General features: G+C 37.0%; 1 protein-coding gene across 1 annotated transcript; it reads right to left on the bottom strand.

The window, feature by feature from the left end:
• Positions 1–365: 365 nt before the first annotated feature.
• LOC144712311 (xylan glycosyltransferase MUCI21-like) lies at positions 366–2,133 on the bottom strand. Its single transcript, XM_078586551.1, has 2 exons — positions 1,929–2,133; positions 366–1,830 (listed from the first exon to the last, which is right to left on the bottom strand). Exons 1-2 carry the CDS (start codon positions 2,017–2,019, stop codon positions 548–550), a joined length of 1,374 nt encoding a protein of 457 aa, XP_078442677.1. The 5' UTR covers positions 2,020–2,133; the 3' UTR covers positions 366–547.
• Positions 2,134–11,082: the final 8,949 nt, after the last annotated feature.

The following is an 11,082-nucleotide window of genomic DNA, read 5'->3' on the forward strand; positions in this document are numbered from 1 at the left end:
GAATATTAGTTAATTTGCTGTTTTGCTGGCCGAATCTTGACTCTTTCCTGTTTTATTGATAGGTTTCTGGTCTGTTCCCCCATCCCACCCAATGATTCATTAGGATTCAGATTTATCTATTGTCATGGTTCATTCCTTTTAATTTTTTTGTGTTAATCTTAAGGCTTTAATTCGACATTGGAGCTCCCGGAAAAATGAGTCTCAGAGTCAATATCCTTGGTTTTATTAACTCAGGGCTCTTTACTCTTCATTGGTGATTTAATTTGCTAACCACTGTTTCTAAAAAAAGCTTAATTTTCTCTCTCCTTCAGTAAAAAAAAGGTAAAATGACACAGTAGGTTGCTTAAAATATGTAAATAGTTACATGCAAAAAAATTAAGTGTGCTTTCTTTCATTACGGGTGGAGAAATCTCCTTCCCTACAGAACCCAACAATCAAAAGCGAGCTGTTCCATTTTGGCTAACAATAGCACCTTCAAGGCCCATTCCTTCCTTAATAATACATATTTTTTCAATCCCCACTACCGCGGACAATTCCAATAAGAATCTCATGACACGAACTTCGTGCCTAACTTCGATTTCTTCCGGCGGACAATGAACTGGAAGGCAGCTGTCAAAGGCTCCACAAACCGGTCAATATCAATCCTAACCGTCTGGTTCCCAAGGTAGATCCTCTTCGTCTCTGCCCATCCCTTGGAGTTCACCTTCTCAGGGTCCGTAAGCACGGGATCATCCTTACCGTAGATCCTAGCGAGCGAGCTCTCTGAAACTTTAATCTTATAAGGAAAATACTTCAGCCCGAACTCCATGGCAGGCCCTGCAAAGTTAGCATTTGCCCCCCAATCCGTTCCCAAAGGAACAATTTGTATGAACACATCCCCCGGCTTCATGAACAGAAGATGGGTCAACGCGCAGCCCACCACGCCCAGTAGGGCATCGCTGGCATTCAAATCCCTGTAGATCTCTGAAAGCTCCGATCCATAGTTCAGCCTCATCACCTGTACTTGAAACCCTAAATTCTCGCAGAGTCTTACGACCTCCTCCTCGTTCTCCACGGCCCTTGACCCGTTTCTGAATATGATAACCAGCTTGGGCGCATCCGTCGTTGACTTTGGCGGCTGATGGTTTTCAAGGTATCGGATGTGCGGGGAGAAGGCCGAGTCGAGAAACGAGTGGAAGTCGAGAAGGGTCTGGTTTAGCGGCCAGGTTAGGGTTGGGTCGATGGAGAGCTCACCGTGGATTCTCAATCCGACGGTGATCTCGGGGAAGCAGTGCGTGCGGTTGTCGTTTGAGAAGTCGATCGGAGGGTAGTCTGAGAGGGCGGGGAGGATGTCTCTGTATTTAGAGATCCACCAGTGGCGGTAGTTGACGATAAGGAAGACTACGCGGCGGTTGAACCGGCGAGAAGTGATGAAGAGAGGGATGATCCCGTCGTTGAACTCGTGGTAGACGTTGCCGGTGTAGCCGCCGGTGGAGAAGACGACGGCGGGGACGCTGTGGTTAACGTCGCAGCGGGTTTTCTCTGCGTCATTGGAGGAGGCGAGGGTGAGCTCTTCGATGGTGTTCATCACGCTGGTTTCCCATTTCCTCGTGTAAGGGCGGATTTTCTGCGGTGGGACGGAGCTGTTGTAGAGGAGGATGGATGAAGTGAGAGAGCTGGTGCGGACGTCGCCGCGGATCACGCAAACGTCGGTGCGGTAGTGACTGCGGTCGCAGCAGATGGAGTTGTTCGCCGGGGCGGAGCATGGTAAAGGCGCCTCTTTTTTAGAATTTGTCTCAGCGCTGACTTTTGATTGGGCGACTCCCCCTACATCGTCCGCGACGTAAGGCCCTGAAGCAAAGACACGAAAACCCACCTGGTTAAGATAGATAGATTTGGAGAGAACGGCAGAGAGAGCTCATGCGAAGGGGAGAAGAGGGAGAAAAGACCGGAAGAGAGAAGATGAGAAGCGAAGATGCTGCAGAGGGCAAGGAAGAAGACGAGGAGGAGCTGCAGAGCTCGCCGTTCCCCCTTCTCCATCCTTCAATCCTCCCTTTCTGATTCTCTTTTCTCTTGGAATTGTGAGTTCAAAGGGGTAGACATGAACGAATACGAGTGACAACTTGTTTTCACTTGTATTCTACTTTGACCACGTATGCTTTTTTTATTATCAGAAATTGGAATCGAGCCGAGGGTCGAGTTGAAAAGTCTTGATGCGTGGCCTTACGAGAACTTCTAAGACTAGGAGGTTGGTGCGTCGTTGTCGAACTCTTAGTAATGAAATAGTAGTAAACTGGCGTTTCCGGAGCTTCACCAAAGAATGCAATCTTTCTCCTCCGAATCCCCTTAATGCAGAGTATGGTGAGAGTGCTGTCGTTAAGAATTGAGAAAGAGATCTGAATTCATTTATATAGCTCTGGTTCATCGTTTACTATCAATGAATTCATTGTCATTTAAGATCCTTCCACTTCGTAAATGGAAACTCTCAATTGAATTTCGTGGCGTTAAGAATGCTTCTAAGAGTGAGTAGTTAGCACATCGCAGTCAACGGATAACTTTCAAGAAATGAAATATTTACCGACTGGCCGGTTTCCGTGACTCCGCCCAAGAAATTAATATTTCTTTATTTGAGTGATTCAACACCCCTTTGTTATGGAGCCTGGTGAGAATCCTGTCGTTGAGACTTGAGAGAGAGTAGTGAGGTTTTTAAATTATATTGTAGAGTGGAGTTCTTGGTTTTTTTTACTACTATAATGCACTCAGGGTAACTTAGGATCCTTACTTTTAGTAAATGGAACAGGGAAATTCATGGCCTCAGTGGAGTTCATGGTCCGTAAAACTGATCAGGGGGATTTATCTCTTGCAACCATATTATGCAATATATTATTGTGAATCATTTTAATGGTATCAGAGCCATTCGGGCTCTGACAACTTTATCATCTCTGCGGATGTCAGACCGCATGTGAGATGCATATTTGATGGCTGCATATCGTTCCATAGGGGACTTCAGTCGAGCTTTTTATTTTTCTCGTATGTATATTCAAGCGACAATACAATTAGTTTAATCTTGTTTTTCAAAAAAGGATGTCACGGGTAGGTGTTATTGATGAAGAGAAGCAACAGTTCCAGCAATGTAGTAAGTAATTTGTTCCATGACGTGATCATTTCTTTGACAATTTTCATTGGAAAAGTGCTCTGAAAACTTGTATCGAATGTGTCGCAAAGAGTTTAATCGATTTCTTCCGTTTTACCATTCTCTTGCATTCTCTCTTGTCCCGTCTGTTCCATGTGAATTCACAAACAGAGTGCCTTGTTTCCGACAAATACAATTTCATTCCGCGTCATGAACTGTCTAACATTCCACAAGCAAATGATACCTTCTATTTGTCATTTTAAGCGACAACTGAATTTCTATGATTTTATTATTCCGCCATCTGATAAATTGGATGCCTCATAAGTCGAGATGCTATGAGTGCAAAATTATTTAATGCTCCACACATCAAGTACATCTTATATTGACTAGGGGAACTTGATCTGAGCCAAGCCTTTCTGCTTAGAATCTCCAGTTCCTATTAACAACATCAAGTTTGTCTTATGTCCCAGAGGTCTCGATTTCATCGATTTTCTAAGGCATAATTACATCCACAACTCATAATCTCTCAGTGCAGCTTTAGTCATTCCTAAATAAACAAATATGTTCTTCCATTTGAGGAGCCTTATCCATGAACCATAATACTTGATATCTTAATGGAGCTAATCCCAAATTACGAGCACGTAAATTTTTAATTCTAGATTCATAAGAGAAAAACTTAGAGGCATTACCTCAACATACTTCTTGTGAATATTGGGATTTATTAGGGCTTGATTAATAAATCAAACATAAACGAACAAAAACCTAAAGCGTGCTCTTGTCACCATGTGTGTAAGTTCTTCCATTCTTGACTTGCTATCTGGGAGACTCTCCATGCCGTGAAGGTGTTCAGCCTCTAAATGTATCCACCTAATCAAGGTGATTCGGAACGCTTCTTGAATCTGTTAAAATCTCCATGAAGAAATAGGGATTATTCTCGCCATCCAGTCTCACACAATAGATTGAGTATTTTGACAAGAAGAAAATAAAGGGGGGGAGAGAGGGGGATAATGTCATCTAGATGGCATGGGGACCTATAATTGTTGCTCCCCAATTTTACTTATTTAAGTGTTTTTAAAAAATATCCTGATAACTTAAGTATATCTACCAACGTCCATAGATCTTACGTGTCTTACCCTCTAGGCCCATGTATCACCCTAGATAATAAAATTAATGACCCGATATTGTTTATTTGTATGATCTTATTAATAAGTATATTATAATATATATATTTTAATTAATAAAGGACTGATTTAGCCTAATTGATAGGTTATGTTTTTAGCCCATGGGGTGTCTTGCTTCACTTCATGCTCTAGAACATGCATTATAAATGATAGGCTCTTGAATGACTCATATGTCTCATGGAACCCTTACTATCACCAGTCACTGAACATGTATAATCCTTATTCAATGTGAGACTCTTTAATGACATATGTTTTGGCTTTTTCATCTAATAATAGCCTGTTATAACAATTACGGATGCGTACTAGATATCATCGGAGAATGCCTTATACAGTATTTACACTACCCTATAAGTGATTTAATGCATCTTCTTCCTCAAGTCAACCGCCTCATATGAACCAAGGAAAAATAATCCCATCTTCACCACTGAAACATCTTTATATACTTCTTAATATATCTGATTTAGGAATTGTTTTAATCTTATGAATGGAGACTCAAATGCCTTAATGAAAACAAAAATTCCCATCCAGAGTATATCCTTCGTGTTTCAGGTAGATAGATCACTTACACAATCGTCATATGACTCAACCTGATTGATGGTCAGGTATAATAACATTCATTGATCCATACAAATAAATTCATTGAAGTCTATCCCTAAAGAGCATCCCCTTATGTCCTTAGTTTATACACACTAATAGTCATAGGATCAGCCACATTTGTCATTTAATTAGGTTCAGATAGTGTTATTGTTTCCAGATAGTTAAATGCCCATGTTGAATATCCACATTTTGAGACTAGTCACTTCGTTATGATGTCATCATAATTCAGTGACTCATTGCACACATTTGGGGATTTCATTTTAAAAAATATAAACAATATAACAATGAAATACTTAAAATAATATTGAAGTGTGATTAACTTGACATACATAATATCCATGACTAAAAAAGCATGGTTTGATGGTTATCATGAAAATGAAGTGAATGTATGTAGAAAACATATAAATGACTCAGGTTACGGAGGTAGGTGAAGATGCTTGTGAGGTTGGTGAAGATACTCTCACATTCACCTAACCATCTGTTGAAGATAAGAAAATCTTTTTCCTTGATTTAATGGTTTGACTCATGGAGATAACACAGAGCTGTTTTGCTCATGGGCAAAAACCCAGTTCTGATTTGACTAATTAAATGGAGATTGTTAATCTTGCACCATTATGGGAGACAACCTCGAGTTTATATTAGAGATTTCATACATATAACGATTGAGATCTTGAGAATAATCATATTGCCTTTTTGATATAAACTTATGTTATTTATTTTTGTGTGCAAGTTTTAGTTGATACGAACAGAACCACCATACAAGACTTTGCTATTAGGAAGTGCTTGATCACAAAATTTGACATTAGCACTGTCTTGTTTTATGTATAAGTGAAAATGCATTGACCATGTTGGCAGTCTACGAAACAAATCAGAAATTCCATGTTATTTAGAAAATATTCTGATTTAGTAGAGAAATTGTTTATTAATTGTCACTCCTAATGAGGGGAGTAGTGTTTTTTTGTGCTCAACAAGGTAAAATATTGCATTTGATATAGCTAGAGGTTAGGTATACCTGTGGGGAGAGAAGAACACAAATTAGGACTCGTGAACTATCTCAAGCTCCTTAACATATTTAGTCCTGCTAACTGAAACTTTTCATGATAAGAGGCATCCACTCCATTCTTATAACATCGTGAAAACCTTTTCAGAATCTAATCAAGATCTACTCCTGATTCATAAAGAGTCAGAGTTGAAATAGTTTGAAACTTTGATTAGGAGATCTTGACAAGAAGCATCAAAGGTCATCAAAGAACTGTCCCAGTACAAGTTTATGTGATACTCCACCTTTTCCACACAAAAAACGTGTATAATGTTTACATATTTTATCTGTTTGGATAGTAGCTGAACCAGAATTTAGGGTTAGAAATTTTGTTTAAGGCTTCTGATATATGTAACACTAAAATTTTCCATACAAGAACATGATGAGCAAGGGTCAAATACACATGAAGAAAGTATTTGATAAGTTTCTGTTAGCTTTAATATGTATAATATTGGAATAATAGTTTTTTTTAATTTAATCTAAATTAGTAAAATGAAACTATTTAAAATTAATTAAAATTTTTAGAAGAATTACAAAATTAATTTTCTAATTAACCTGATTTATTAAGAGCTTATAATTAATTTGAAAATTTTAAATAAAACTGTGCAATTGAAGAATACCTAATAATTTAAAATAAATACCTCCTATAGTGAGCTGGAAACACCTGGTGATGATGGATAATGATGTATATATGTGGAGGGGAGTGGGTTGAAGAGATACCGCCATTGATGTCAAGAGAGAGGATCATGGATACACGTTGATGAGTAACAGAGTGAGAGCGAGTGACGATGATACACAGTTTCTTGTGGGATTGAGGAGGAAGATGATACACATCAATAAATGACACAGTTGAAAATGGCATCTATGATGATAGAAACATAGAATATAGTACCAATAACCTAAGAAAAAAGACGAAGCTACAAGTCAGAAAAAATTTATTATCACTCTAACCTTGTTGTGACGTGATTAATGGGCTGAGTGATGCCTTTTCTTCAAGTGTTATGATATGAATCTCACTCCTTCAGTCCTTTCCTCTTGGAGTGCACGATTGGACCCGAATGATATTGTATGAGCAAACCACTCTACTACTCATAGTTACAAACAAACTTGATCATATTAAATGAACCAAACAATATTATACAATTTATACTTATGATGCTCATAAATGAAGTCCATGAATGGATGAAATGATTAAAATAATTATGATGACATAATACACTGATCATTAGTCTTTAAGAATGTGTTCTAAATATACTGTTTTGAAATATATTCAAGATGGAGATCAAATTATATACAAATAATGACACTAGTGAGTTGTTCTCATATGATGATCATGGTCGATCCCATAGCCATTCTACGGAGATAATATGGACAGATAGTGCGCACGCTTTGGGGAAAGTGTTTACTTAATTGATCTGTATGAATATCTAAGTACTATTATTCTTACATCAATCAATTTGAGTCATGTTATCGATGTGCAAGACGTCCATATACCTCGGGCATTATAGACACCTTATGGATGGAGAATTATGCTTTTACAATGACCTAGGAATGCGTGCCAATGATATTCCAATAAAGGCTAAATTAGATACAGAAATAAGGCTACAAAGGTGCTTTAGTGGACTTGACACAACCGCCTGCCTTCGTTACAATGATATCCAATCAGTCCAGAATATGTAATTCCCTGGCTTGAGCAATGTACTTATGTAAGAATGTGTTGTCCAATAATTTCTTCACCTCTATAGAATGAATGATTAGGATTTGACTCTTAACCATAAACTATGTCATATGGACGAACGTTTTTCAAACACAGTATGTGATTGTAGTAAAGGTTAGATGAGAGCCTTTATATGCTCATCTATATCCTGAGCACAAGGTGTAGTTTGGCAACTCAACCTACTGGTTAGGTTAAATCCATACTTCTTTAACTAATTCATTTGCTAATATAGTTAATTATGAGGGTTGTGAAGAAACATTATTCAGCCACTAGAGTTATGGAACAGACTGATACGTGGTTTTATAGCATATGATGCATAAGGTTTGTAGACTTTGGTGTGTATACTATACCCCATTGAGCGCCCACGCCCAAAATTCACTCTGATTTTTCAGCTGTCCGGATCCTATCAAGCTTCATCCTCGCGGCTGGTCCAGCCCATGGTCCGTGTGTGTATCCCAGAATCCTCCTCAACTCAACAAGCTCGATTCTGTCTCTTCTTAGCCAATCCTTAGTTTACGAGCGGGAGCATAAGGGACACAGAAAAGTCTATGAAGATTCAGATGAATGTCAGGAATCCAATGAAGATTCAGATGGTAAGAAGTCAATGAAGATTAAGATGAATGTTATGAAGTCAATTCATCTTAAGATGAAGAAGAAGTTCTGCAAGGCATGAGTTTACGAGCGGGTGTGAGTTTACGAGAACTGAGGTGATATTTTAGATATCCCAAATCCATATCCATTAAACACCAATAATATGTGATGATAAATCCACTTGACACGATGACTCAAGTAGGGTTATTCTTAAAATTTTAGATAAGAAAATAAAGTAATATAAGGTAGGATATAGGTTATAAACAAACAATATGTTATAGATATTGACTTTATCAAATTATTATGATGAATTTAGAAGTTTAACACATAACTTTCATGAATTGTTTATGTTATGATTTATATCTTCATTGGCGTATCTATCTTCCGCTTAAAAGTTGTTACACTCTTTCTATCTCATGCACCCTCCCTAGTAATGGAAAGTGGGTAGTAACATATACATGGGATGAGGTGAATTGGATTTCTACTTGTAAGTTTGCATAAGTTTTGAATGTGAGGCACTGAGACATTCTTTTAAGGTTGCAAAATGGACTGACAAATATACTTATCACTCAATGATTTGGCTCCTATATTCATCTCACTTAAGGTGAGATGTAATTACTATATCTCTATGAAATTTCATTACTAATGGAGTAGGAATGAGGCTGGATAACAGGTATACAATGCATTGATTTCACACAACTTATTATAAGATAGTATTTATAGAATATTTGAGAAAATTTCCATGCCAGTATGATTCTTTATGTACTAATTTCTTGCGTTTTTAGAAATTTTGGTAAAATTTTCAGATAGATATCCTTTATAGACATTAGAATGATAACATGAAATATATTTCTTAATAATGTGCTTTTATAGTTTGATTATGCTTCTAGTTTCTAGGTTTGAATTTTAATTGGTCAACATAAATTGCTAAAAGTTTAATTTGATTAACCTAATTTATATTTTTATCTATTTAATTATTTTCAAGACCAATGCCACTTGGCTCATTGGAGTCAGGTAGAATTATCTTGGAGTTTTATTTGAAAGAACCAGAATTAGCTGAACTCAATGGTGAACTATGTTTTGAAATGGGAGAAAAAAGATAACCACAAACCGTTAGCTGAATTCAATGGTGAACTATGTTTTTAAATGGGCGAAAAAGATAGTCACAAGCCATTAGCTGAATTCAATGGTGAACTATGTTTTGAAATGGGAGAAAAAGATAATCACAAACCACACCCCTGGCCCGAAAGGGAAACCCAAGCCACGACTCATATCATACAATGCCAGATTCACAAGAAGTTGAGACTACAAGACCATTTAAAGCCATTTTAAAGAATCGGTTCAACGAAAGGTAAGAACTGAGGACAAATACCCAACATTGGAACTTTACAGATCTATTTTCTAATCTGTGAAGGACAGATGATTGATCCATGCTGTAAAACAAATAATCATATCCCCAAAACCATATTATTAAATTCAAAGGCAGCAGACTTTTGTGTACTTCTATGTAAACTTATCTACTTTCTTCATATGTGTCATGGATTCGAATCCTACATATTATTAGTGGCCTAGCGTCAAAATTATTAGAGGAACTCTTCATCTACAATAATATGAAATAAAGAGCTTATTTGTGTTTGATAAACGGGTTTGGAGAAGAAGCACCACTCAGCCCTTCGGGGGAAGTTACAAAAATATTTTGTGATCTCTTATATCTTGGATTTCCATTTCTCACTTTAATATTTGAGTAAACATTTTATGGGCGGCATAGATGAAAAGCTTTCTAATAATGTGAAACACACTAAAACATATTCATAGGCTACAATCTTTAATGTTCACTACGCATCCACAACATTCACCACTTCAACGGCCTTACTTGGCATCCAGAAGAACACATTGGTCATAAAAGGCATAGCCATCAATCCTACAGGATCAACATGGAGGAGGCCAATCAATCCAACTACTTGTGTAAAACAGATGTCGTGAAAGCCAATCTGATCTAAAGGATTCAAATTGACCTAAACTGAGCTCACCAATCTATACCAAATCGATTTTAACCAAACTGCCCACAAACCATTGGAAGTGTATTTTTATTTACGCGCTAATTCTGTTCTCACTCTAGAAAAACTCTAAAAAATATATCACAATATATATTTTTTTTAAATTTCATTTAATATTATTTCAACTGCTTTTCCTTGAGGTTCAATGGCGGATGCCAAGTCAAGTTGCCTCGCCTTGCAAAAATGTCACGGTGAAAACCGTCCTGATCTGAATTGATCCAAATTGACCCGAAATTTAGTGGTATAATATGAACTGAACCGATTTTAACTGAACTGACCACTAACCACTCAATAGGTTTTTAATTTTGATTTTCATTATTTTCTCTCTATAGAGAAATTCCAAAAAGTTATATCACATTACTAAATTCTGATAAGAATAAAATATTTTTCTGTCGTTTTATTTATTTTTACTAGTTATCCTCGTTTTTTATTTTTCTTCCATAAAAAACATATAATAGTTAAAATTTTATAAATTTTACTAAAAATATTATCTGGTTTCTCATTACATGGTTTCTCGTGACCAAGAGTAGATTAATACTTTCTACCCGCATATTTTGTCGTCCTTCTCATATTTCCTACAATTAGGAGAGTTTATGGTATGTATTTTAAAAATGTAATCAGCCTAATATCATCCCATTATACTCGACTCAGCAATTCATATATCCTTGGACTTAATTAAGGTAAAAAGAGTGAATCAAATTTAATGTGAACGCAGAGGACCAGAACTTGTTGTCTCATCGTAGGATTTGTTGGCCCCCACAGTCAAACATAATTCAATGAAGATAATC

This window comes from Wolffia australiana, chromosome 1, assembly GCF_029677425.1.
Source record: "Wolffia australiana isolate 7733 chromosome 1, ASM2967742v1".
Taxonomy (NCBI): Eukaryota; Viridiplantae; Streptophyta; class Magnoliopsida; order Alismatales; family Araceae; genus Wolffia; species Wolffia australiana.

What these genes read in the sequence shown, in the direction of transcription:
- LOC144712311 (XM_078586551.1), bottom strand. Translation starts at nt 2,019, where the DNA reads ATGGAGAAGGGGGAACGGCGAGCTCTGCAGCTCCTCCTCGTCTTCTTC. An exon ending in TTCTCATCTTCTCTCTTCCG is followed by an intron (nt 1,831 to 1,928) that starts GTCTTTTCTCCC and finishes TCTTTGCTTCAG; the next exon opens with GGCCTTACGTCGCGGACGAT.